Below are 27,928 nucleotides of genomic sequence, written 5' to 3'. Positions count from 1 at the left end.
AGCAATTATTTTTTCCGACACAGTCGACTTCATAACATCCACTTCGAAATACCTACTATAATAATCCACAACTACAAAAATACTATCTCCAGAAGGTAAAGGTCCCATTAAATCAACTGCTAAGTGTTGCCAGGGGCCTGATGGCAATTCGGTACTACTTATTGGTTCAGGACTAGCTGGTTTTGAAACAAGTTGGCAACCATAACACGATTTACAGAATCGTTCACTGTCTTTATCAATACCAGGCCACCATACCTTCTCTCGTAGTCGACGTTTCATAACGACTATGCCTGGGTGTCCTTCATGTGCAAGTTCCAGCACACGTTTACGCAAACCTTTTGGTATAACAATTCTTGTTCCACGAAGAATGACATGTCCAATATTCGTCAGCTCATTCCGAACAGGTAGGTACAGCTTGCATTCCTTCCTGGTCCAATCATTTCCAAGAACGGCTTCCGTCAGTGACTGCATTTCTGGATCAGTACCTGAGGCTTGTTCAATCTCCCTTGTCCTCAATGCGATAGGAGTTGATTCGACGGCAAGAAACTTGAGATATTCATTGATCTCTCGTCCTCCGTTGCTACTATTGCTGTCATCTAGCAATCGAGATAGTGAATCCGCAATATTCTTCACACCGGGTATGTGTCGTACGTGGTATCTATACGATTGCAGCCTGAGAACCCATCGTTCTATTCTTGCACTGGGTTTAGAACGTGGAGAAAATAAAAATTCAAGCGGGTTATGGTCCGTTACCAATTGAAAATCCGAACCGTATAGGTACGCATGGAACCTTTCACATGCCCATACCAAAGCCAAAGCTTCCTTCTCCGTCTGCGAATATTTCCGCTCTATTTGAGATAGTGTTCGACTAGCATAACTTATGATACGCTTTTGACCTCGTTGCTCTTGTATAAGCACTCCACCGAGTCCAAAAGGGCTGGCATCTGCCATTACTTGTGTTTCACAGTTTTTATCAAAGTACGCCAAGACCTTTGCATTACACAGTTCATTTTTCAGCTCATTAAATGATTTGTCTTGTTCATTTCCCCACACAAATCTAGCTCCTTTTCGAGTTAGCCTGCGTATTGGTTCTGCTATAGTGGCTAAATTTCGTATAAATCGTCCGTTGTAGTTTACGAGACCCAGAAAACTCCTCACCTCACTTGCATTCTTTGGTGGTCTCGCATCAGCCACAGCTTTTACCTTGACGCTCTCCGGTCCAATTCCTCGGGTTGACAGCACATGTCCCATAAAGGTAAGTTCTGACATGTTGAACTGGCACTTCTTTCGATTCAGGGTAAGTCCACTTTCTAGTAACCGCGCCAGGACGACCTTCAGTCTTTCATCATGCTCCTCTTTACTTCTTCCGTACACAATGATGTCATCCAAGATATTCTGCACTCCTTTGCATCCTTGCAGAGTCTGTTGCATCACACGTTGATACATTTCAGGTGCACAGCTCACCCCAAACATGAGCCTTTTATAGCGAAATAAGCCTTCATGAGTGACAAATGTTGTTATTTCCCTAGACTGAGGTTCTAATTCAATTTGATGATAAGCCCATTTGATGTCGAGCTTACTAAACATTTGAGATTGGTTCATGTCTTGTAGGACTTCATCAATGGTTGGTATTGGATGTCTTTCCCGTTTTACAGCTTTATTAGCTTGCCGCATATCTACACAAAGGCGAATGTCCTCATCTGCTTTTGGCACAACAATTACTGGTGACACCCAAGGTGTATATCCACTAACCTTCTCAATGATATCAAGGGATTCCAGTTCCTTCAGCTTCTTGGTTAACCGGTCACGAATGTGGTAAGGAACACGACGTAGGGGTTGACACACAGGAGTGACATTTTTGTCAATGGGGATCTTTAACTGGAAATCTCTCAGCTTTCCAATCCCTTCAAAGCAGGAATCATACTTCCGTAATAACTCGTCAGTCGAGATACAGTTAATATCTGCTTTAATTGAGAGAATGCCAAGATCTGTTGCAGTCTGCTTTCCGAGAAGAGCTTCTCCATCTCCTTCAATCACCAAGAATTCTACAGCTGGTAGAGTTTTCCCCGGAATGTTCACACCAGCTTGGAAAGCACCAACCACCTTCAATGGTTTATCGCTACCATAAGCGTAAATTTTCCTATCAGTAAAATAACACTTACATTTTATCGATCTCGATTTCAAATGTTCCCACAACGTATGGTTTATCACATTGCAAGATGCTCCTGAGTCAATGATCAGTTCCATTTTCACCCCGCCAACTTCAATTTTGGCTTTACTACCACGGTTATTCATTTTTAACTTGAACAGATATTCTGGTCCTTCAGCATCTGCGTCTTGGATTTGACGTAAGCTGGCACTGGTTTTTCGTCTTGGATTCCTGTCCATTTTGCAGCAAACAGCAAAGTGACCCATGTTCCCACATCTGCGGCACTCCCTTTGTTTGGCTGGACATTTTGGGTCTTTTCCTATGTGACCTTCCCGTCCACACCTGTAGCATTTTCCTGGTCTTCTAGGCCTACTAGAATACGATTCTTCCACGTTGGTTGAGCTCCTGTACGGCTTCCCAGTACTCCTTCCAAAGTCTTTAATTCTGTTTACTTCTCCTGCTGGCGATGAAAATGTCGATACTTGCGTTTCGGCTGTCTCATAGGCCATAGCTATTTCCCTGAGAACCTTCAGAGAAAGACGTTTTCCCTTTTCTAGAAACTTTTGCCGTAGCCGGTTCGATAAGCATTTGTCTACAACTTGGTCCCTGATTTGGTCAGCTTCATCGGCAAAGTCGCAGGTTTCCGCTCTTTGTTTCAGCCTGGTAATGAACTGCTCAACTGTTTCCGACTTTCCTTGCACTGTACCTCTAAATAGATGTCTTTCATAGGGTACGTTCGTCAACGGCTGAAAATAGTTGGTTAAAGCACCCACAGCTTCATCATATTTTGAGAGGTCATCACCTTCCAAAGTAAAGAAAATACCTTGTAATGCAGCTCCTCCACAGTGTAATAAAAGACTGCGTTTCTGCTTTTGACTGGTAACATTTCTGGCTTCCGCGTACACTTCAAACGACCTTTTCCACTTAGTCCAGCGAGAACTAGCACCAGGACTTTCACAATCAAATGTAGTCAGATCGAACTTACTTAACTCCATTTCTTTGGTTAGGCTACTTTTCCTTTTAGCCTATCTTAGGATATTTTCCTCGTCGCCAGTGTAACACTCGTTCGTGTAGCACGCTCAAAAAAGAATGACTTTATTCACAAGGTCGCACGCAACATAGAATGCAGTGTTTCCAACATAACATTTATAATCAACACATGGTGGCGCTAATACGGACACTACAATGAAAAGCCACTGCCAGTATTTATATCACTTCCAGAACTATAACTATACTTATATCCTTCCATTTTTTGGGAAACAGAAAAGCAAAAAATTATAAAGATCTCTTAAGGGAGCTACTGCTTAGTTTTGAAGATTTGGGATGCAGGATGAGCATCAAAGTTCACTACTTGAAGAGCCATGCGGATGAGTTTCCAGAAAACCTTGGGAAAGTTAGTGAAGAACAGGGTGAACGTTTCCACCAGGATATTAAAATTATGGAGGAACGTTATCAAGGTCGGTGGGATTGTCATATGATGGCCGACTATTGCTGGAGTTTGAAAAGAGAAATTCCAGATGCTGCTCATAAAAGAAAGTCCCTCAAAAGAGCATTTTTAAGCTTATAAGTGAAGAGTTCATATTTTATGAAAGCTCTTTTGTTGACTGTTTCTGAACTCGCCCTGCCCAAGTCCCTTTGAGTCAATCTTTATTTTGGCACTTTGCTATTTCTGTGTGTGTCTTCAGAATTTCTGCACTCCGTTGTCTATGTGCATATTGTGTGAACTGTAGGCTATAATTCAGATAATACCTTGTCACTGTCCTATCGACAGGTTCGTCAGCATAATGTAGCGTTTGATGTTATTATGGTTGCTCTTTTGTATGCCTATTTTTTATTCCAAAACATGAAATTTTAATAAAGACAACGCAAATTTGTGTGAATATAATATAGAATGCTTGTTTGCTAATTAAAGCTAGATTATTGCAGGTAAAACAGTGTTTATTGCATCAGAATTCCTTGTTTTGACAACAGAGGGGGGGCAAAAATTGATTTTTTTCAAAAATTAGGGATATTTCATATCTCAAAAACGTGATGTGATAGAAAAAATCTGAGTTCATTTTCGGATTCAGCGCCCCAAAATTAGCTAAAATGAGTTGTCAAAACCCAAACCTGAAATTTTGTGTAGACCAGTGATAATTTGTGATTAGGTAGTTTTCAGCAAAAGAAAATTGCGAAAAGCATCAGTTTTTAACCTTCATTGTAACATAGATCTTGTTATGACATAGAATAATGAAGTTGCTTGACAATATGCTGTCGTTGCTTTCCTGGCGCGGTTGTCAACTGAAGTCAGAAGTGTAAGTCATAGGAGTTTAGCTTATGTCCAATTAGGCATCATATGAAGAAAAAAGCAACTTGAAGCATTGCAGTTGAATGAATTACGATTGTTTTAAACATAGTAAGTCCGGTACCCAAATTATTTGCGTCCGTGAAATTACGGTATCCGTTGGACCGCAGTTGTATTGTTCATTTTTTGCAATTAACTGTGGAGAGCGAAAGTTACAATGCTAACCGATGCAGCTATAGCGCAATAAAACACATGCTCATGAACAATTAACGAGTTCGGAAAAGTGGAAAAGCCCAAGGGCTTCAAACATGCAAGATAGTGATAATTATAGAATTTTGCTTAAGATGGTAGATTAGCATGGCCACCAAACACACAAAATAATTCTGAAGTTTAAAGAATTTAAGACCAAAATAACACAAGCAACAAAACAGCTACACTGTTGGAAAATGTTAGAGAGCATGTTCCCTTATACCAAACACACAAAATATACCTGTTAAACCGTTACGTTAGCCTACAAGTTGCCATGGTTGAACAATAGGCTACCACCTAGCAACCTATTTGCAGTTAGAGCAATCTGTACAGCTCTAAGAGATACATGCATGATATACAGTAGGTACTGTTAAATTTATGAATTTGCGAATGATATCTGTGATTACTTATGACATCACAAAGCTTTGAGATTTTTCAAAACTACTTTAGTAGAACATTCAGTGATCAGTGTTCTTTCGTATAAGATCAACTTGTTTTTAGACTTGCCCCTCACTTTAAATTTAGTGAGTTATTGATATGTTAAAATTTCATACAATAATAGACTAAGGCATACTAAACTCACATGCAAAATTCAAGGGAGTTACATATGGGATTTACGAGTAATTGCGTTTTTAGTAATTTCTATAATAAAAACTATCTATAATAAAATAAAAAAGAACCTAGTGTGACAAAATGAGTGCACTTTACGTATACTTTATTACATTATAATATACTCACGATTTAGGCATTTATGCGTGATAAAATTGATTGGTTTCACACTTTTAACACTAGAAGGACGGGGCGCGTCAATTGACGTATTTTCAACCTAAGTTCATCTATAACTTTTAAGAGGTGCATCGCAAAACCGTGATATTTCCTGACTTTTCCTACATTAGTGTTAGGTAACTAACCCATGAATATGAAGTTTTTATTTTACCGGTAGAGATAATTAACGTGGTCACTACCTAGAAGGACGGGGCGCGTCAATTGACGCATTATTACTTCACAGTACAAAAACCAGTTCTCGCGATAGAGAGCATTGTTTTCTTTCTGCTGATAATTACAGGTTTATCGAATTAGGTCACAGCTGCCAACACAGAGGTGTGACAAACGTGTCGACAAACTATGCAAGTCGACTTTTCCGCAAAACAGAGTAGTTTCGTCACAAGCGCAGTCTAATTTCGGAATTTTTGAAGTTTATCGAAGCGTAAGTGTAGTAAGAGTTTCTTAGTTAGATAAATTAGATGAATAAGATAAATTCATCGGCTTGGTGGTTGCTCGTGGCGTGATAGGAGGGCGCAACTTCCCTGTGAAGAGTTTGTGGGGGAGGTCGCGGGGATGTCCGATGTTTTCCCAAACCATGGCAAGAGACAGGTTTCTGGAGCTCATACGATTCCTTCGCTTCGATTTGAAGACGGAAAGGCGTAGGAATCTATTGCATGATAAATTTGCACTCGTTTCACAACTTTGGAACAGTTTTATATCAAACTGCCAAAAAGCATTCATTCCACAGTGGAAGATAACTGTGGATGAGCAACTATTGCCGTGTAAGGCACGCTGCCAGTTCATCCAATATATGGCCAATAAACCAGACAAGTTTGGCCTAAAGTTCTGGCTGGCAGTTGACGTTGAAAACAAATATTTATTCAACGGTTTTCCTTACGTTGGAAAAGATGACGCAAGGAACCCCCACGTGAGTGTGCCCAACGACGTTGTACTGAAACTCATGGCTCCGCTTTTTCCAGGAGGTTACAACGTCACTTGCGATAATTTTTTCACCTCACTTGACCTGGCGTTGCGACTTGCAGAAAAGAAGTGCAGCCTCGTAGGGACAATGCGCCAGAACAAGAGAGAAGTCTCGGAAGAGTGCAAGAAGAAAAAGGAGTTGCGTGAAACAGAAGTGTTTAGGCACGAGTGCTTGTATTTTCAATGCGATTGCTTTTGTTAATTAAAATGCACAAAGCGGACATGCGATAGAAGTAGTTGTTTCGGAGCAACAGCACAGTTTTCGCAACAAAAAACGTTAGATTTGCGCCGTTTTGACCTTTTGCGTCAATTGACGCACTCCGTCCTTCTAGGTATACGAAAATTGCCGTCCTTCTAGTGTTAATCATGTACATTTGTGATAAGCTGAGTTGTGTGTAACTTGTATTATATGTATTCTAGCCACACCATGTGGTGTGATATTTTTATCCTTTGTTTTATGCTGTTTTCAAAATTACTGTGTGCGCATTTTCGAACCTTACCTTCCTGAGGCAACAAATGCTTTTTGTTTGTTTAAGTCAAACCATCAGTTTTTGGGCTGGCTAAATTTTACTGGTTTACTATTTTGCTGGATAACCTAGTTATATAAAAACTATAAATAAATAAAGCAACCTAGGGTATTTTGTTTGTTTATGAATTTTAGTTTTTATAATTTTCGATTACGATTGTGTTTTTATGTTATTCTATTTATTTATTCCGAGAGACTTATGATGCCTATGTATATAGATGAATATATTTGTTTTAAACAATGCAAATCGACCCTTGATTTAATTCACTTTTTTTTATAAAAGTTTAAGTCGACAATTTTATTATTGCGTGTGTCAATTTATGGTTTATCTTCATTTGTTCCAAAGAATACAAGCCAGTCAGTAAAGTAGTTTAGATTAAACAAACAGAACACGTTACTGTTCTTTCTTTTTGTGGAAAAAGATACATCATTGAAATTCTTTTGCTATATAAGTAAATAAAATACTTTAAATGTCTTAATATTATGAAGTCACAACGTAACTTTAAAATGAAATGATTTCAAACTCACCTTTAAGTCTTTAGTAAGTAATATTGAGTCACTTTTTATGTCTCTGTGAATCACACCTTGAAGATGCAGATAAGTAAGGGCATGTAACACTGAAATGCATACTGTAGCGATTTGCTTTTCATTTAATCGAGTTCTGGTGACAATATTCGTAAGTGCACCGCCTTCCAAATATTCCATTACAACCCACAATTCATCCTCTACTAGGAAACTGCTGTACATGTCAACTATGTTTGCATGGTGATAGTCGCGCATGATAACTACCTAAAAGAAAAACAAAAATATAAATGGTGTCTAACCTGTATAATATTAGAACATGTAAAGTTTGCACAACAAAATACAAGGTAAAAATGACACCCTGAAGCTATGTCTAACTTTCAACAATTTTGTGTGCTATAAAAAAGGGTGCCTAGCACTTTTACTTCATATTGCTTCAAAACATCTCTTGCAACAAACTGAATATATCCAGTTCGTTATTTGTGCCTTTCTTGTACTTCATGTTTCTTGGAAAAATATGAAATCCTTGGTTAAAATAGGCGTAGTTTCATTATACGAAAGACAATATTGGTTTAACCTTGAACACTTATCAACAGGCTTTTACTAGAAAGCATTTCAAAAATATAAAATGAATAATTTTTCACGTGTTCAACAGCTGTAAGTTTAGTAGGGTGCATGCTATGGGTCAACCACTTGGTGAAAGGGAGCACTGCAATGTCTACTTTTATCATGCTTAGATTGTCCACCATGCAAACCAATTGTTTAGCAAAATTTCTAATTTTCCGTAAATTTATTTTGGCTGGGTCACAGTAGAGAAACTTAAACAGCAACAATTGCTGTCATGTCTCTTTGCAAAAATGGAAAGGTTAAATTTCGCCACAGACACGATCAAATAACAGCTATCTGACACAGCTTTTCAAAGATTTCCTTGGTTTTTGGAATGTAATTGTTGTTGTACCATTTTATCATTTGATGTTTGTGAATTTAACTATAATTCACATTTTCTCAATGATTTGTTCTCTGTAGGGCACATAAATAACTAGAATGAGATGGTAACTTCGCAAGGCGTTTGCAGTCAATAGAAATGAAAATCTTTCGGAACAATGGTATGATATCGTAAATCAAGCGGTTGATATCAAACTTATTATGTTAAATGCTGTATCAACTTAACAATTTAATTTAAGATAACAACAGCAATACCTCATTAAAAAGTAATTCTCTTCGCTGCTGCTTATGCAAGTTCATTTTTTTTACAGCAACATGTCGACGTGTTCCTCTTTCAGTGGCAATACAAACAATTCCAGTTGAACCTTCACCAATCTTTATAAAGTCTTGCAAACTTTCACGAGGATCACCACAACAAACAACCATCTATTAATTTTAGAGCAAAAGATGTATTAAAAATTGTGACTGGAAATGAGGTATTTAGTGTTCGCACTAGTGTTTGCATTTCCTTGGGCGTCATAAGTAAAGTGTAAAAATTGAAACCAGAGTAAGTATTTACATAAGATTTTGAAAAACAGAAATATATTTTGCCTACAGTGGGCATCTAAAGCTGTCAAAATGAATAAAAAGGACCTAATAAACAAGACTACAACCAGAAATTAAAACTTCAAAACAATAGACAAGTAAAATTAACAAGTAAAAATGAAGTAAAATCCAAAAAAATAAATACAATACTGCAGAAAAGCGGTTCTAAAAGTAAGACACGTGGTCCTTTAAGGTTTGTCAAGCATATATTGGGGTAACTTAAAAGAAATGCTTTTGGTCTATATAAGAGTCAGCACATGCTATTTTCCTCTGTCCAGTATTTTGTGTTGTTGGTTGACTGAATTTCAGGCTATGTGCATTTAGTTTTGTAATTAATTAGTACACATAAAAACATTTTAATTGGTATTCATTTGTTTTCAGCAGTGTGAAGGCTAATCAAATATCAAGGCTATAAATGACTAACTAATACACCTGAGTACAATTTTTTTTAGATTTGCACAAAAATTGGTTTCATCCGACTGCTTGATGCAACAATAGATCATTAAAAGGTGATCCACTATGATTGTAATGAATACAGGTTGCAGAAAATTGGTTTTAATTAATTCTGCAAATATCACCTAATCATGTTTTTACCTGCCAACTGACTGCCTGAACAAATTTTTTGCTAGAAATATATCTTGGTTGAGCAAGTTTATTTTTTAATTATTTATTTGAGAGCAAAACAAGTTTTTTTGTGGACTAAGAAATGATCCTAAACAAGATATATCAAGTAATTGTCTCACACGATTCAAATATTGACAGGCAAGTTTGGCTTAGCTTTAATGGTCTGTGCTATGGTTTCAACAGTTGACCAGGTTTTTCTGTCATGTCATTTTAACCATAAAATGAGAAATTGACCGCCAGTTTGTAAATTTTTTGTTTTTACTTATGTTTTCTGCCATATTAACGTTCTGTTGTTGAAAAGAGCATTTACATTTTGACTCCCAAAGTCCCTAGGAGGCGTATGGGTCAAAAAAATAAGTGTTCTCTGATTTTGTTAGACTCTTATGAAGGGCTGTAAAAGCAGTTTAGACCAATCAGAGGCCTAGGAATTCCCTAGCAGTTGGGAAATTTCAAAGTTCTAGGTTTCCAGAAAACTGGATAAAACATGAAAATGTAGGCTAGGAAATATGTGCTTTTTGGCCCAAAAATCCACTTTTGACTTTGAGCCAATGTAACGAGATATAGAGATACATGATTTTTTGTACCATATTCCAGTATGAGATAGCCTAGTTCACTTGCAAAGTTTCAGAGATCTCCATGGGGAAATTTTTGAACGATTTCATTTTTAATAATTTTGCTACAAATAAACAAAGAAATTGACATTTTTTGAAATCCATACGCCTCCTTAATCAATATTATCTTGTGCGAATATAATTCAGGTTAAATATGCTTTGTTTATATTTGCATTTACGATGTCAGTCAGTACAAATATGCTTGACTTGCTTGTGCAGCACTAGTTTAGATCGCTTCAATTCATGCAAACGTCAAAGCTTGAAAAGCTCAGTCAGCATTTTGAACAGAGAGTACAAATACAGAACCAGCAGGTCTTCTGTTATGCGCGTGATGTTGCTAAGCTTTAATTTTATAACGGACAGCTAATCATTCATGAAAGTGCAAGGAGACTTGCTTGGCACAAATTAAAACCTTTAAGAGCCGATGCTTAAAAGTACACAACAGAAGCTGTGAAGTATTAGTTGTAGTAATTGAGCAAAAGTTTATTCAATCTTTAAATTTCATATACATGAAACCGTTGTAGACTGCGAACTATTTCTGTGCAGGTATGAATTTTAGTAGACACAAAGTATACTTCGAAATACTGTAGTACAAACACTACTTCATGCAAAATCGATTAATTTAGGTAGAAGTGGTGCTTGTAACATATTTGAAAATTCCGGGTTTGAGAGAATATTTTGGAATGCGTTTAGTGATGTAGTGGCCAGGGCAAAAAAATTAAATACAACTAAATTACAACATTTAGAGCAAAAATAATAAATACAGTTTGCTTTAAAATTTTTTGTATTTACTTTTGTTGCTAAAACATTTTGAGGTGAAAATTTTATTGCATTGCCCCTTCAAACTAACAAACTCACAGGCAAAGAACAAAACTGTCCAGGAAATAAACTCAGAATACCGGTAAATTAACAAATATTAAATTGGTGAGGCAAATAAGTTGGAGGATTATTTAGGAGTAATAAAAACATCTCATCCCGATGCATGACTGATCTACTGGAGCTGATTGTTTCATAATCTGGAAAAGAGTCATCTGGTTGGAGATGTGGATAGAATGTGAAATGGTCAGTTTTTACAAGAAAAAAAGAAACTCAAAGTTGTGTAAAACATATTCCATTAAATATTACCTTAATACCACATAAAAACAAGATACTGCCGTACAATACTACCTACTAAACAAAATGATGAAAAAATTGAAACAAAATTACATGACCAAGAAACGGCATACCAATAAGAGGGAAGCACCATTAATAAGCTGGTTTGCTCACAACATATTCTTGAAATGGCAATATGACTGGCAAACTCAGAGATTGTTACATTATCATCACAGACTATAATAAAACCTTCAGTAGCATATCTCACGCAAAACTTAGCCATATCCAAAATTTAAAATCCCTGCTCATGCAATAAAAGTGGTACAAAAGTTAGTATAACAGAGTGACAGAAAAAAGATAAGTGTTTAAATAGCAAAGCTTTAAAAAAACAAGGTCAGACTGCAGGTCATACTGTTAAGCAGCATTTTAAGGATATGGGCCACTGCTCATTAAAACAACATGCAGAGCACTCATAAAGGAGGAGCTTCTCTGCAGTACCTCATATTTCTTGGAAGTGACATCGTCACAAGTGATATATCATCTGGAAACAGCTGAAGGAACAATCAGCACTCCTTGACCAGATAAAAAGAAAACGGGCTGCAAGATATTTGAGGCACACCATGAGATTAAGAAGATGTGCACTGGAAAAACATCTAATATTGGGATGCAAATGCAATGCAAAATAGATAAACTGAAAGAAGGCATTCAGAAAATCTGGAGCACAGAATGGACATAAAACTATGAATGTGTTAAATCAAACACGGATCTGACTATTATGCACAAATATCGAGTATTTTTTGATATTTCAACGAATCTGAATTCAAAGTGAATCATTTATTTTGTAAAAAGAAACAAAACAAGAACGGATCATAGCTTTTGATTTTTTGGTCAACTTTAAAAACGGCAAAATATTTGCAAGCATAGTCATAATTTCATGTAACAAAAACCCAGGTTTAAGTTTGGTAATTAGGTTAGGAAAACTTAATGTATTTGAAAAAATGCATATGTAATGTCATACCAAACAACTAAGGTTAGAATTTTGATAACGGATATAAACTCTATTTAGCATTATATGTAAAAAATTACTCAAATTACCAACGCAATCCAAAAGCAAATACAATTACAGCTGTATTCATTAGGTTTGTTCATACCTGCAGGGCAGCACGAAATTCTTTGTCAGAGATACTACAACTACTACCAAAACTTCCCAAAGCTTGCTGAGCTGCTACAGGAGGTACTGCAACATTGCTGTAAAATAAAAGCTACAAACACATAATCCATTAAAAAGCAAAAAGTTCTTCTAAATTAATTTTTCCCAAAATGGGACATAGTTATATGTTGCACTTCTACAAATCTCCTGCAAGTGTGCAACTTAAGCAATGTAAGGAAATCAAACTGAAAAAGAAAACCAACATTACTTCATGGCCTCATCTATTATTGTGGTTATTGTGCTTGTGGAAAGTTAACTTTTTCTGAAGTATTCAGTACAGTCTTATAGTGCATACTAGTCGTTATTTTTATTTACAAACGAAATAGCAGTACTCCTCAAACAAAACTATTGTATCAAGTTGTGCCAGAGCCTGGTAATAATCAAAACGAAACAATTCAAAAGATTTAACAACTTGGAGAGGAGGCCTTAAGGAAAACTCAAATCAAGAAATGGTACAATCCTTTCAAAAACGGCATGTTGTGACAGGCTAATCTATGATAATCAAAAGAGGCTATTCAAGTAAAACGATTTTTATTTATTTACTTAGAATGAAAAAAGGCACACCGATACTGTATTTTTTCGTATAGAAGCCGTGGCTACTACCGTATCGTTTTATTTTTGATCATTTTCAAGCAGGGATTCAATTTTTTATCCGATTAACGGATGATTAGACTCTATTACTGTGCTGCTATTCCTGTTTAATCAGCGGATGTTTACTGTATGAGACTGCTCACACCTCAAGTCTCTTTTTGAAAGAACATTTTCATACTTTTAATTCGGTATGACTCGGGTGTTCAACTTTGTCCAAATGACGACTTTCAATAGAGTAATACTTTAGCATTGTTTGTTGTGGCTTCTATTTAAGGGTGGTTTTAATCAAGAAATTATGGTAGTAATTTGTAGCGTAAAACTTGGTATAGTACTTTAAAGGTATTAATAAGCAGAATAGTATGATTTAAAGTAATATGTGAGAAAAGTATACAGAGATTTTGCAACAAATTCTGAGATCCAAAAAGTCTTGAGGAGGTGGATCAACTAAAAAATATGATTTCTCTGATTTTGATATTGTCTTTTATAGGCCTTTAAAACCTGTTTAAATCAATCAAAAGGTAACACCTTTGGTGATGTTTAATACGCTTGGAGCTACCCTAACTACCTCCTGGTAAATTATAAAAAATTTCATCAAAAAGTATATATTCCACTGAATAAAAATATGCGCCATTTTTTGACTAAATTTGGTTTTTGATAAATGGTACAAGTAAAAGTGAATCATTGGTTTCACTCCACAAGAAAATTTAGAATAAAACAGTACGTTTTGGTCAAAAAACAGGATTTAAATTTTTAAACATAGCAAACACACCTGGTAGTGTAATGCTCTTTGTGGAAAACTACTTTTTCTGTAGATGATGATGGAGGATGCTGGTTGCGTGGTGCCTCTTCTGCGTTTAAACCTTTTCCACTTTTCAACTTACCTGAAGACATACTTTTCTGTGAATACAAAAAAGCATGTCGTAATCATAAGTGACATTTGTTTAGGATAGTATCGTTGCCAATACGGTTGAAAAAACGTTGCTCATTTAATGCCATGAATAGCAGACAAGATGATTACAATATTTCTGAGGCAGTGAGGCGAGCTGAATAGTTGGGGTTTAATTCAGAAAATTTTAGTTCGGCTAGTAGCTTTTATTCAATATGTGTATCTAACAGTAGCTGTGGTTTATTATTTAGTCATGCCAAAAGCAGGTCATCTCTGTCAAAGAACGTTTTGCAAAGTCAGTCACTACAAAAGCTCAACTGAAACATTTTAATGCTGAGCTTAGCAGGAAAAATGGTCTTACTTTATTAGAACTTATCACGGTCTATTCTGTGGTCAGCTAATCTCTGCGATCAAGTGGTTGGGTTAATGTTGATAATTACAATATAACCTATGTAAAAGAGCACCCACCCTCGGAAATGTATTCCATGGCACTGCTTTTGTTGTCATCCCCCAATCTATACACTTTCAACTTTAATTGCCACTTTGTTGGCTGAGGGAACAGTAAGGAACACTGTCACTCCAAGAGTAACGACCTGGACAGGCAATAACAACTTGACCGTCTTCAGCCCGGAGGAGTTCACCACTTTCTTGTTCTGATGCTGAGAAAGAGGAACAAATATAGTCGTGGCATTCCAGAGCATTGATGTTGGCAAGACTTGTGCCCTAATACTTGCGCTAAATATTAAATACTCGCCATTCTGGGATTCTGAATGTGAGGTCCTCTATCGTTCCTTTAACAACATCGGCTTCTACGGTACATTCAAACGATATTGATTGGAACATTACAACCATTCTGATTGGCCAATTTATTTCACTCATCTGAGCACGTATCTGCAAACACCATCAACACTAAACTGGCGGAAAACAAGATACATTGGAGGACTGAGGAGGGGAGGGGCCTAAGAAAATGTCTGATACATGGAAAGTGGCAACACCTAACTGGAGAAATTACTGGTTAGCTTTCCTCAGAAGAGTTTTTTGTGGCCCTCCAGTAAACAGTAAACCAGGCAGGGCCCAAGGCTTTGGGTCCACACAACATTTTCCAAGAAATCATACTCCGTGCTGGTCCTGCTATAAAGTTTAGGTTGTGAAGCTTTCAGTCTCCTTGCTTGTGTTTTCACAAAATTCCTGAGTGCCCCAGATCAGATAAGGTCAAGAATAAGGATTTGGAGGAACGGAAAAAACTGAAACTCGCTATTTTCTGTTGTGGCATCCTGACAAAACCAGTTCACATCAGAAGACAAAATGATTTTACACGATTATTTGTTAAAGCAGCATCCACATCGCAGTTGACACCAAGTAAACTGTCAGTGGCATTGTCCTTTATACATTGACTGCCAAGGCCTGATTCGCCTATCTGGTCCCGAATACCAAGCAATACTGGCCTCATTTGTGTGTTTTGTGTTCATTTTCACTATGTTTGTCATTAATAGTTTCTGTTGCCAGGTTTTCCCAGTTCTTGTCCGAGATGCTAAGCATGGCTTTAGTGAGGGAAAAAGAAGAAAATCTCATGGTTTTAACTTTAGTGGAAAGACGATAAACTTGAGATACCTCATGCTTGACAGAGTGGGCCAGCCTTTCAACCAAAAGTTATCTCACTATTGGCAGTCAACGTTCTTACTTTTTATTTCACCCAGTATAAACCAGGCAAAACAGATATTTTGTTTCCGAGGTCAAAAAGGCACCTTTACTGTAAGAGTGCATGACAAGCCATATATTTATTTAAAATTTTACATGTCAATAAACAACAAAATGTTTGACAACAAAAATATCAGAGCATAATATTTAGAGCATCAAAATTTAAAACAGAAATAAAATCACCAACACATTCAGATACATATTACGTGCAAGCCTGCAACACATGTTCTGGTTCTTACTGGAAAAATACTTAAACACTTCTATGTATTTATCCCTCAACATCAGCATTGATTACACAGGCCAACAAAAAAAAAATTTTTTCAAAAGGCATGATATGTTAGATCGATTTAGGGGTATATCAGGGGCGCTGAGTCCGAAAATGCCATTACTTTTGCTGAATTGGCTCTAGTTTTTGAGATATTGCTTTTTCCTAAATACGCCATGAAAAGTTACAAATGTATGCTAGTGAGTAACGTAGGTTAACAAAAACTGAAGCCATGTGAAGCAGCTATTTAGTTTTGCCCAAATGTTGAGTTGTCTGGCACAAATTTCTCGCTTGAGAGGTAAATAAGACCTTAGATTAGTTTATATCATCTCCCATCAAGCACTAACATAAGCCTTAACATCAACACATAGCATAACATTCTTGATTCGGCAACAAAAATAACGTTTTACCGGGACAGAGAAGAAATGTTAATGCAATTTTTCTCTCAAGAAGATAATTTTGTGTACTGTAAAAACATCGAAGGACTTCTTTCATCTCTTTCAACTACTTGAGTATAAACCAAAAGAATGGAGGTTATTCATTGACAGCTCCAAAAATTGCTTGAAATGTGTGCTACTTCACAACGAAAATAAGTTTGCCTGTGTTCCAATTGGCCACTCAGTCGTTTTAAAGGAACACTACCAAAGTGTAAAGATGATCTTGAAGAAACTTTCTTATACTGAGCATAACTGGGAGATGTGCGTTGATTTGAAAATGTTCAACTTTCTCTTAGGACAACAAGGCGGCTACACCAAGTATCCCTGCTTTATTTGTTACTGGGATAGTTGGGCCACTGATCAACGCTGGATTAAAAAGGAATGGCCCATACGTGAACAGCTTGTGCACGGAGATAAAAACATTGTAAATGAACCTTTGGTCATTTGTGATCGCATCATTTTACACACATTGCACATCAAACTGGGTTTGATGAAACAATTTGTCAAGGCCTTAGATTAGATAAAGATGGTGCTTGTTTTGATCACCTGTGCAAAGTATTTCCTGGTCTTAGTATTGAAACGCTGAAAGCAGGAATTTTTGATGGGCCACAAATATGAAAATTAATTTAATATTAAGTTTTTCCATCACATATGACTGAAGTTGAGAAGGCAGCCTGGCACTCTTTCGTTGCAGTTGTAAAAGGATTTCTTGGAAACACAAAAGCAAGCAACTATGTGGATCTCATAGAAGTAAAGCTTACAAACTTTCAAGCTCTTGGATCAAGGATGAGCATAAAAGTTCACTATCTATTCAGTTACTTGGATCGCTTCCCTGAAAACCTTGGAAATATGAGTGAGGAACAAGGTGAAAGGTTTCACCAAGATATCAAATTAATGGATGAGAGATATCAAGGTAGATGGGATACTCACATGATGGCAGATTACTGCTGGGGCCTAATGCGAAGCTGTCCACAACCAGACTACAGGCGAAAGTCGTACAAGAGAACTTTCCTGCAGATGACTCTTTAAGCTAATTTGAGTAATTAACTAGAGTGCATCTAAGAACTTCACTAATGCACATCCTGAGATGGGTATATTTTTTCGTATAGTGTTTTGTTTTGAATACTCCGTGGCAAATAAAAAAATTGATTGCTTGTTTATTTTGTCTGTTTTTACAAATTGTCGTCTTTCTTGTGTTGGCTTAGGCATACTTGGTTTGTTATTACCAAATTACTGCTATTTATTGTTCACTTCAAGCAAGTTTTAATGTGGTATTGGAAGCTTAGTCTCACACATTGCAATATGTTAAGAGAATCTGTTGAAAAGACGAATAAATGGGGCATTTTTTGTGTTGAATATACGGAAAAGAATAGGCTTATGCAGCACTTCTTCATTTAGCTAATCTCATTGTGTCTTTAGCTTTTGCTCATTCTTGTGGTTTTAGTGCAGATAGACTTACAACAACATTTAATATAGGCTGTTCCTTAAGATAAAATGCAACCTACGTTCAAAATTAAAAGGTACCAAAAATATCAAAATTCGCTAATATCTTAAAAACTAGAGCCAATTTGCAAAAACTAATGGCATTTTCGAGCTCAGCGCCCCTGATATACCCTAAAATCGTTCTTACCTTCCATGCCAAAATTTTTTTGTAGGCCAGTGTTATGTTTCAAGTGAAGAAAATATTTGCTAATCAATGCATAGGAATGCTCTGGTGATCTTATTTCTGGTAATAACGAAAATAGTATATGTGTGAATCATACCATTGCAAGAGCATCTTTTAAAGAATCGCAAATGCCTTTTCCTGCAAAACAAAAATTTTCAAATAAAGTGAAGGTTGCACTATATAACCAGGGAAAATCATCAAAATTCTTTAAAAACCCTTTGGAAAGGCAACATTATGCTTATAAATTTTCATTGGTAAACTGCCTAAAGTTGTCATGTTTTATTGGAATAAAGAAACTGATTCAATCAGACATTAATTAGAGCAATATTTTGAACATTAAAAGTATTACCCTACTACACTATAAATCAATATGTTTGCATCTTTAAAAGTATGGTACTTCTAAAGTTCTGACATGTTCAACTTTTCCTTGTTACACTTTGCTCACCTTCAGCATGTTTTGGCATTTCTTGGTATGCTAAGCGTAAGCAAAGTTCATTATTTCCTGAAGTCCACTTGTCAATTCTTTTGCCACCAACATCATAACGGGGTATTGTCTTGGACTTTAGTTTAGTTGACTTGGAAGTTTTTTTTTGCATTGTACTTTCAGTCTCACGGCAGCTTTTTAATATGTTAACTGTACTGTTATGGAGTTTATCATTTTTCTGAATTTCATGAAATTTCACATGGTCGTCCAGTTTCAAACTTTGCTTATTAGAATTTCTGTTGTTAGCAAGAGCAAAGTTCTCAGGTTTCCTGAATGTGTCATTGAGGTTAAGCGTATCAGCAGTTGAACTTTTTGGATTGCTTTTTATGAAGTTGTGTTTAGTTGAATTCCTAAGTTCATGAAATAATATTTCCTTGTTGTCATGAGGGACAAAAAGCTTGTTCACATTTCCTTTACCTCCTTTGTGATGAGATGATAATTTATGTTCTTCTTTCAATATTCCATTAAATCTATGAAAAAAACAACAGCAGTTAGTACTTAAATTAAATTGGCAAATCTAACAATACACATCATAGTTACCGATAAGTAAGCATATTCATTCAGCTGACCAATTTACATAGTGAACAACAACCACTTATGAAAAAATTTTAATTTGGAGACAGCAGTTTAAAAAAAACATGGATGTTAGGGCTTTTACACATAACAAGCTAATTGAGCTTGAAACAACTGACCTGGCTAATATACATAATGTCAATACAGTCGAATCCAGTTAATTGCGTAGTCAAATTGCCAAGCCTTTTTACGCGATTAAACGAATTATGCGTTTATGCGAAAGTGCAAATTCCACTTATTTTCTTACTTGACGTGCGAAGCTGGTCAAGTGTAAAGACGTTAACACGCAAAACACTAACGTTTATTGTGTATTGCGATCATCCATTCATTCAAGCACGCAAAAGATGAAAACATGTTTACTTGCATTTGTGTTTTTAAACGAACAAATGTGGCCATGTCCGTCCCTTCAAACTGTAGTAGTTGGCGAATTGTATGAAGTACATGCAGAACTTCTTTATTTTTTGGTGTTGTCACAGCGATTGCGTCAGCAGAGCTTTCTTTATTGTTGTCGTCTTTTTCAACTTGTTTTTTTCGTAAAACTTCTTCACATATTACGGCATCATCTTAACGCAACGCTTTCTTTACGCAACGCTTAAATAAAACTAAAACAGTGCGAATGTTAATGTCTGCGTATTGACAGCCACGTGTTAATGCTTAAATTAAGCATTGTTGGTTTGATTGTTTCGTAACAAAGCGCAGTACAAGTCACAAAGCTTGCGCATTGCATGTGCGCTCCCAGTGCGCGTTGTTTTCAATTTTATCATTTAAAAACTTTTGAATAATCGAATAAATCACCTTCATTTCTATTCAATTAAGCAGATTATGCAATAAACCGCTATGCGATAAACCGAAGTATTATCTTTACAAATGGTAGGCTATGGTTTGGGACTTGCGCCCTTTATGCGATAAAATGAATTATGCCATTATCCAGAATGCAATTAACCGGATTTGACTGTATCGTAACGCTAAAGAAGGGAACTCATGTTAATTACACTGTACAGTGCACTTCTTGTGTAGTGCAAATTTTATGTTCATTAAAGACTGTGATTGTTGAAAGCAGTTAAGGACCCCCACTTCACTACAGACAAAACCAGCAAATAACAAGTCTTCATTGATTCATTTAAAAAATTGAAAATTTAAAGCTAACATAGTCTCCTGCGGAAGCATGTTAACTCAACACAATGTCACTCATTTTCGAATAACTCAGATATATTTGTCAGAAACGAGTTTATAAGATATGTGCAGCAGAATTACAAGAAATGTGTCTTGTTTGGCAGAAACAAGCAAAAAAGGAGCTTAATATTTTAGAAAGTAATATTAATAATGTGCATTGAGAATGTTTCAAGATAGAAAAAAAGCTTACTTTAATTATCGTTATTGAAGTATTGGCTATATTATTCATGCTCATAATAATAAATACTGTTTGTGCATTTCACCATGAATAAATGATAATTAAATTCCTCAGACCCAAAGGGCTAACATTATTCTATTTTCATCGCGACTGTATTGCTCATCGATGAACTTTTACAAAAGGACACTTTGTTTTAGATAAGTTCGTAAGAATTATGATATATGTATCAGTCAATTACAGATGATCTACAGATGTACGCACAAATGATTTACAAATGTATGCTGCCTAAAAACATTAGACAGTCAAAGTCAAAGGTTTAATAATCCAATTCTTTGGTATGACTCATAACCGATCATAGGCACAAGCTAATGTGTGACTTTGGCAATAAAATTGTTATTATTTTCTAGCAGTGTTTAAGGTAATTAGCAAGCTTGTTAGGAATAATAGCTTTTTATTCATTTTAAAGTTGTTCATTAGGACACAATCCTAACATTGTTCAATATCCAACATGGAGTGATGCTTCATGTGTATACTCATATTTCCGATAATTTGCTTAGCGATTACTTCATGCTACAGTACAAGCAAGACTTAGCAACATTTCAATGAAACTTTACAGTTGGAGGTTGACACAAACAGATTCGTTTAAAACATCGACTTACATAAATAATCTTCTTCACGGCACATTCCTAGTATGAATAATACTTGGATGGAAAAAATTCCTTTGTGTTTCAAGTTATGATGGACACCTGTTTCTTTTTATGTTGTATTGTGAAATTTGGAACTGTGCATCAGGATCACTGAACGGTAGCAATAGTCATTCACACCTTGCTCAAGGGTATTACAGAGGTGGTCTAACTGGGAATCGAATTCGGAATGCATTCTTCCGAGCCAAGCATTCTACCCGCTCCTTTACAGAGCCAACAATTTACTTGTAGATTCGACTAACATGTTATATCACAAAACCCTTTCAAACAGTGACATCCGCAGTACAGTGAAAGCAATCTGGACTGTGCATTTCTTGTGTGATCTGCCTATCGATGAACTAACATTTCTATACATGGACGGATGATTATGGAAGAAGTGCGATACAATAACAAAATACGGGTGTATATACTCATTATAATGTCATGTCAATCATATCAATCTTGAAAATCAACAATAACTGCAGCAAATGAGCTACGAACAAATTCATATTCCATCCAAATTCATTAACTACTTGACTACTATATACAATAGCTGATTCAAAGACAAATGTGAATGCATCAAGCATGATGATTTGACATTGTGATGTCATTTCCATCACAGGTAGCAAAAAATTTTCCACATATTTTCGCCAATAACTGCTCAACCACCACATATTTTAGACAATTTTTCTCCCTTATTTACTTGCTGATAACTATTATTTGATTTAAGGTTATGTTGTCCTTCATTTTGGCAAATCTTCAAACTAACTTTTTCAAATTATTTAAATTTCAGTCCAAATTTAAAGCTCAGTTACTCAAACTTCATAATTATTTTCAGTTGGGTGCAAAACACAACCATAAGTAGGATGAAATCATTACAGTAAATACTTTACGCTACCACCCACCTAGTTTCTTTATTTACACTCAGTTTTGGTAGAACTTCTCTCCTTAACGAGTTAGACCTTGTGACAGAAATGTTTGACAAGTGATGATTTGAAGTAATGTACAATTTTCTTCCCGTAATAATTTTCTAAATAAAAGCAAATGCTGTTCACCAAGTATCTATACATTATAGTCTGCAACAAGGAATAATAGAAAGAACTACTACACCCAAAAACATCGATGCAATGCATGTGTAGTAGCGTGGAATAAAAAAATTTATTCTATTTATCCCAACTTACTTTATGTTCATTCGTATATATTTCTTGTAGTGACCCTTACTGACTATAAAAATTCCATTTTTATGAATTTTGGTCTTTTTTTCAACCCTACATTCTGAGTTAAAAAAATTCATTTTTTTGGCAAAAATCGCAAAATGCACTTCTAACTCCAAAAATGTACAAGCAAAACCAATAAAATTCCCCAGAAATTTGGGCTGGGATAAAACATACTACAGTATATTATTTAAAAATTAACAGTTCCAATATACTACAACAAAAATAAATTTGCTTTCTGTGGGTTTATAATTTGTAAAAGACAAGTCAGGTGGTGGCTTTGCATCAAATTTGAATCTCACTTCTCGGTTTAGCTAGCAAACGTTTCAGCTTTCCTTTGGTATAAGAATGTGCTTGAGATGTAAACATCAATCCACAATGGACCTTTCACCTAACAGGAAAGTGGACTTCGATCATTTGCATTGGAAATTTTCAATTTTTCTTGTGAAAAATCTTGGGTGTAACTGTGTTTAACCTTTACTTGTTAGAGCACATGGCAATTAAGAAATCGGGTTAGTTTAATTTAGTTTCTGTTGACTTGGAGAATTTATGGGTCACTTCATTATAATAGGAGCAAAAATGGAAAAACTTTTGGAACTATCCTATTTTTTATTCACTTTTAAGGATTCTATTTAATTTCTAAGATGAATAGTGAAAATTTGATGAAAATCGGATTAGCAGTTTGAGTTATGGGCAAAAAAGTTTTTCACCACTAGATGGCTTCTAATCAAGAAGCAACAAACAAACTGTAATGTCTTGAGATCCGCTCATTGTATTCGGATATATAATTATTTGATCTACCCCATGTTTTCAAGGGCAGGTTTTCTACTATCCACATGAAAATAAGCTACAACTTTAATTTTTCAGATAAAAGTTTTTGACCCCCTAAATTTCAACGACAATAAAACAACAAAAAATTTAAATTTTATAAAATCATAAATTTTACAATTTAAAAAGGTTAAAAGTAATTAATAATTGTGCCACAAACAGTAAACTGTTACACTCACAACTTTTCACGCAAAAGTCATTGCAAACTACCATGGTCAATTTCTCTAATTCTAATACCTACAGCAGGGGTGTTCAAATGATTTCTGCCATGATCCACCACAACCAAACCTGACAACATGATGATCCACTAAATATGAATAGTAAATATATTGGACATGCTTTAATTTTTATGGTGCTTTATTCATGAAAATGTACCCTACAACATATTAATAACTTTGTAATAGTCAAAAGTGAAGTGTGCTACAGCTCCAAGATTATTTCAGTGAGAAAAATGATGAGTTGGTTTAGATCTCACAATAGCGTCGAATCGGGGCTTTCTGTCACTTACTGATATCCTCATAAGCTCATGAAGATGAGCATTTGTGAGTCTCGTTCTATGCTTGTTTTTTACAAAATTCATTGATGAAAACAACGACTCACAAAGGTACGTAGAAGCGAAGCAAGTAAGGATCCTTCTAGCCAGCCTGGTTATAACTGGGTACCTTTCCAAGGTTACAAGTGATAACCAAAACACATTTGGATCTGCGATACAAATCTCATCTCCTTTAAGATTACAAAGTTCTACCTGCATTTTAGACACCAGCAATGCATATTCAGTGGAAAGTTGTGTTTTCCAAGTGCCATTAACATCAGCAGACAGTGGATGTGAAATTAGTTCTATAACTGAACTGATTTCATAAAATTCCTTGAACCTGTTACAGAACTCAGTGTCCAAATTTTGCAGAAATTCGACAAAGCATGACCAATCATTATCACAGCTAACTTCTTGTAGAGTCACTTTCAAGCATGGAAAGTGGAGCATGTCTTTGGTGATATCTGAAACGAATAGCAACAGCTGTTGCTTGAAAGATTTCACTGCTGACCACAGCTGAATGATAGTGTGCCCCTTGCCCTGGAGCTTCAAGTTCAGAGTATTTAGATGGGTAAAACAGTCAGCAAGGAAAGCCAAGTTACATAGATTGGTACCTTCAAGCAGAGTACTAGTTTGACCCTTTTCATTCAAAAACATGACCAAATCTTTACGAAGGTCCCACAGCCTTTTCAAAGCATTTCCCTTACTTAGCCATCTCACGTTATTATGCGTGAGTAAGTCACAAAATTCAGCATTATGCTGATCTAGAAAGTTCCTTAGTTGCCGGTGCTTTAGAGATGAGTTTGCTTTCAGTTTATTGATTAGTTTCATTGCATCAGTCATTAGCTCTTGGAAGTCTCCGGACAGCTTGGCACATAGTACGGATTGGTGGATGATGCAGTGGATTCCTATCAGATCAGGACAGTACTCGGTTCTCAAGTTGGTGACTACACCTACATAAAAATTGGAAGAGTTATTTACTGTAAAGTCATATTACCTCTTGAGGTATGTCAATACAAATAATTAGGCTATGGCCGCTATGCTATGTTAGATTTTGTGCAATGAAATATTTATTAGACTTAATACATTTGTAATGACATACATACAACTGTAATGAGTAATGACATACCATGACATGCTCCTATCATGGCGGGTGCACCATCAGTGGAAAGTGCGCAAATGTTCTGAATTGGCAACTGAAGCTCCTTAAGTTTGCTTATGAGTGCATCATATATCGCAGCTGCTGTAGTATTGCCATGTAGTGTGATCAGTGCAAGCAGTTCTTCATTGAACACTCCGTGGTGAAAGTACCTGCATGCAAATTTGCGTACAAAAAATAAAATATATACAAAATGTTTTTGACACTGGACTTGCAATGAAATTTTCCATTTACAACCAATATTATACTTATAATATCAACTCACCTAACAAATACTGCAAGCTGGGCACAATTAGTAATATCTGTTGATTCATCTAAAGCTAGTGCATAGCAATCAGCGTCCTTGACTTCAATCAACACCTGGTCATGCAAATCCTCAGCGATATCAGTGCATCTCCGTGTACATGTCAATCTGGAGAGCGGGAGAGTTGTCATGCTGGTGATCACTTCTTTCTTACTTGGATGCATGATTTTTACTGCTTCAACAATGCATTCTTTAACAGCTTCAGCATCACTGTATGTCATCATCCGCTTGCCCAGAATGTGACTGATGCTGAGTGTTGCTTCTGTGGCTTTTGATTGCTCAGACACAAATGTTGAGAGGCATTGTTTCTGAGAGCTGGCAGACTTATCTAAACACGCAACTTTCTGTTTTCTGGCCCATGAGCCAGGCTTGTACTTCTCATTAAAATGTTTATGATGAGTAAAGAAATGTCGTTTGATGTTTTGACTCTTTATCATGCTTAGAGTGCAGTCACACAATAAACATTTGGGTTTATTGCTTGGGTTGAGCACAAACAAGTAATCTTCAGTCCATTCACCATTGAATTGTCTGTTTTCTAGATCAATTTTCCGCTTCTTACTGGCCATGTAGATAATAACTCTGATGATTTGTACAAGTGATACATTTCTAGAAGTTTTTTGTTTCGCCGCGGCCCCCCGCTGTGCAGAAAACCAGCTGACCGCGAGAAGAGAAGACAAGAGAATAGTTAGTCGAGTTAGTGGTGTGTAAATGAGTAAACGAAAACGATACGCTTTAATGCTGAGAGGGAGCAAAATTATGCAATTATAAATTCAAAAAATTAATTTCAACCCTGGCAATTAGTATCCACATAAAAAGTGAAAGTTTTTTTGGAAAAAAAAAGTTTCTCTTGAAAAAAAAAACTTTTTTTTTTGAAAAAAAAAGGAAGTTTCAAAAGTTTTTTTTTCAAGGCTACATTTAAAGATCCATATAAAAAGTTGAAAAGATCCGGATCCGGATCGTGATCCGCCATTTGAACAACCTTGACCTACAGTATTGTATATAGTGTAGCAAAAAGTCTAGTTATTTGAATTTTTTGTTACGAAACAACTTCTTTTGAGTATTTGCATTTTTCATTATTTTTTAATTCATCTATATATATGATGTAACAAACACTGCATATTTATTACATCTACATCTCACATTATAGTGCACAACACATTTGAAAAGTTGATTTAAAATTCGTTCTCACTAATATGATAATTGCTTGCTTTCAATAACAATTTATAACCTCTTGGCTACCTGACACTTAAATTTAAACATTATTCAAGCTATATTCGATAAGAAATGCATAAGGTTTTGTTTTTGGAAATAAACAACATTTGACATCAATTGTTGAAACTGGAAAGGCATAAGTTTGTCATAACTATTTGGCAGCGCTGTCAGACGCTCGTCTATTACCCGACAGCCGGATACTGAATTTGGAAAAAGCTACTTCAGTAAATGGCTTGCCAGTTACGCAAATGGTATTGTTTTACTTCGGTAACAGCACTTATTTTATCAGTGCTGGAAATTACGAATACGGCAATTACGCTAGTCAGTGGATTGAAATGTATGCTAATTTCAACTGAGAACCATGTATTAATTTTTATAAAATGTAAATTAACTTAAAACTAATCCCCTTTGAGGTAAACTCTCACTTCTCTAGGTTAAATTACTAAGTTAGCATGCACATTTAAATAAACACTACTTTTCCACTAAAAATCACATTTTTTTCATTTTTTCAAGTCTAAATTAATTTAAAACTAATCCCTCCAACCCAAACTCTCATTTCTCAAGACTACTCTTAAATCAAATTAAATTGGAAAAAAAAATAGATTAAATTACGGCAAGAATCGAACCTGAGACTTCAGATGGCGCACATGCTCCAACATTAACCACTACATCACAGCAATGCCTCCTTCTTGCCGTATAAAACAAGAGTGATAAACCCATGAGGGAAATCTGCCTGTCACCATATTGTGATTCTGCAACTTTGGTGAACTGACGCCAGTGAAATAGTCAGTTCTTAAGCATTGCTAAACAGTCTGCTTGACCACCACACATTAAGAAGGCTAGGTCAAGGCATGGGCCGCAGGTTACCGATACATATAGTATTGTTAAAGCAATTTTTTGTGCAATACTCTGTAATTAACTAAAAGCTCCGAGAAAAATGCCCGTACAGAAAACGCATTATCAAAGTTAATAAAAGTTTTATATTGGAGTTAACGAGCTTCCACTAGAAGACTCTGTGATTTATCCTAATGAACAATACACATTGTACAACTATGAAGCACACTACCTTTTCTTCCGGAACGGGAGTTATAATTGTGCAGTCAACAAGTGGCTTTGGTCGATTTTTAGATTCTGGGATAATACTCTGCCATTGCTTTGGAAGACCAATGAATTTCCCTTCATCCTCATCAAATCCAGTGTGAACTCGATGCTCAAAATTAATAGGATTGGATATGTTGGGCTTCTTTTTTTTGCTTGCGAACATCATGAAATTTAGATAGTTTTTTTATAACTAATCTCCAATATACCAAATAGCCTAGCAGCATTTTTCTTTATAGCCTATAGCAGGGGTTCTTAAAGTATGGGTCGCGACCCAAACATGGGTCGCGGAGGGTCAGAAAATGGGTCGCGACATAGTGACATAGGTGGGTCGCGACATAGGTTAATATAATATAATATAGGTCTATAGGACATTAAAATGGGTCGCGACATAGGTTTGGGTC

The 27,928-nt window shown here is 35.9% G+C and overlaps 2 protein-coding genes across 4 annotated transcripts in view; both read right to left on the bottom strand.

The window, feature by feature from the left end:
• Positions 1-27,928, bottom strand: part of LOC143461788 (serine/threonine-protein kinase PAK 4-like) — a 34,559-nt gene that overhangs the window by 6,220 nt on the left and 411 nt on the right. The window contains exons 1-9 of one of the 3 annotated variants that reach the window (XM_076959666.1): positions 27,493-27,591; positions 27,053-27,184; positions 22,083-22,207; positions 18,532-19,040; positions 18,184-18,224; positions 13,904-14,031; positions 12,485-12,581; positions 8,677-8,847; positions 7,483-7,743 (exon numbers count right to left, since the gene is read on the bottom strand). In XM_076959666.1, the coding sequence (XP_076815781.1) occupies positions 7,483-7,743; positions 8,677-8,847; positions 12,485-12,581; positions 13,904-14,031; positions 18,184-18,224; positions 18,532-19,040; positions 22,083-22,207; positions 27,053-27,085 (1,365 nt within the window). In that variant the 5' untranslated portion in view covers positions 27,086-27,184; positions 27,493-27,591. Of the gene's footprint in view, positions 1-7,482; positions 7,744-8,676; positions 8,848-12,484; positions 12,582-13,903; positions 14,032-18,183; positions 18,225-18,531; positions 19,041-22,082; positions 22,208-27,052; positions 27,185-27,492; positions 27,765-27,928 lie in introns of those variants that run through there. The other 2 variants (XM_076959665.1, XM_076959667.1) reach the window with 2 other exon arrangements.
• LOC143461789 (general transcription factor II-I repeat domain-containing protein 2A-like) lies at positions 23,467-26,138 on the bottom strand. The gene is made up of 3 exons (XM_076959669.1): positions 25,176-26,138; positions 24,881-25,062; positions 23,467-24,704 (listed from the first exon to the last, which is right to left on the bottom strand). The coding sequence occupies exons 1-3, from the start codon at positions 25,778-25,780 to the stop codon at positions 23,659-23,661; spliced, it is 1,833 nt and encodes a 610-aa protein (XP_076815784.1). The 5' UTR covers positions 25,781-26,138; the 3' UTR covers positions 23,467-23,658.

The sequence above is a fragment of the Clavelina lepadiformis genome, chromosome 6 (genome assembly GCF_947623445.1).
Source record: "Clavelina lepadiformis chromosome 6, kaClaLepa1.1, whole genome shotgun sequence".
NCBI classification, from domain to species: domain Eukaryota; kingdom Metazoa; phylum Chordata; class Ascidiacea; order Aplousobranchia; family Clavelinidae; genus Clavelina; species Clavelina lepadiformis.
The sequence above is the reverse complement of the archived record's forward strand: the minus strand, read 5'-3'. Positions and strand labels throughout refer to the sequence as shown.

Excerpts from the sequence above, each read along its gene's own strand:
- LOC143461789 (XM_076959669.1), bottom strand. The coding sequence starts at position 25,780 with ATGGCCAGTAAGAAGCGGAAAATTGATCTAGAAAACAGACAATTCAAT. Across the intron at positions 25,063-25,175 it reads CAGCTTGCAGTATTTGTTAG|GTACTTTCACCACGGAGTGT; the intron begins GTGAGTTGATAT and ends ATTTGCATGCAG. Across the intron at positions 24,705-24,880 it reads CATGATAGGAGCATGTCATG|GTGTAGTCACCAACTTGAGA; the intron begins GTATGTCATTAC and ends ATTTTTATGTAG.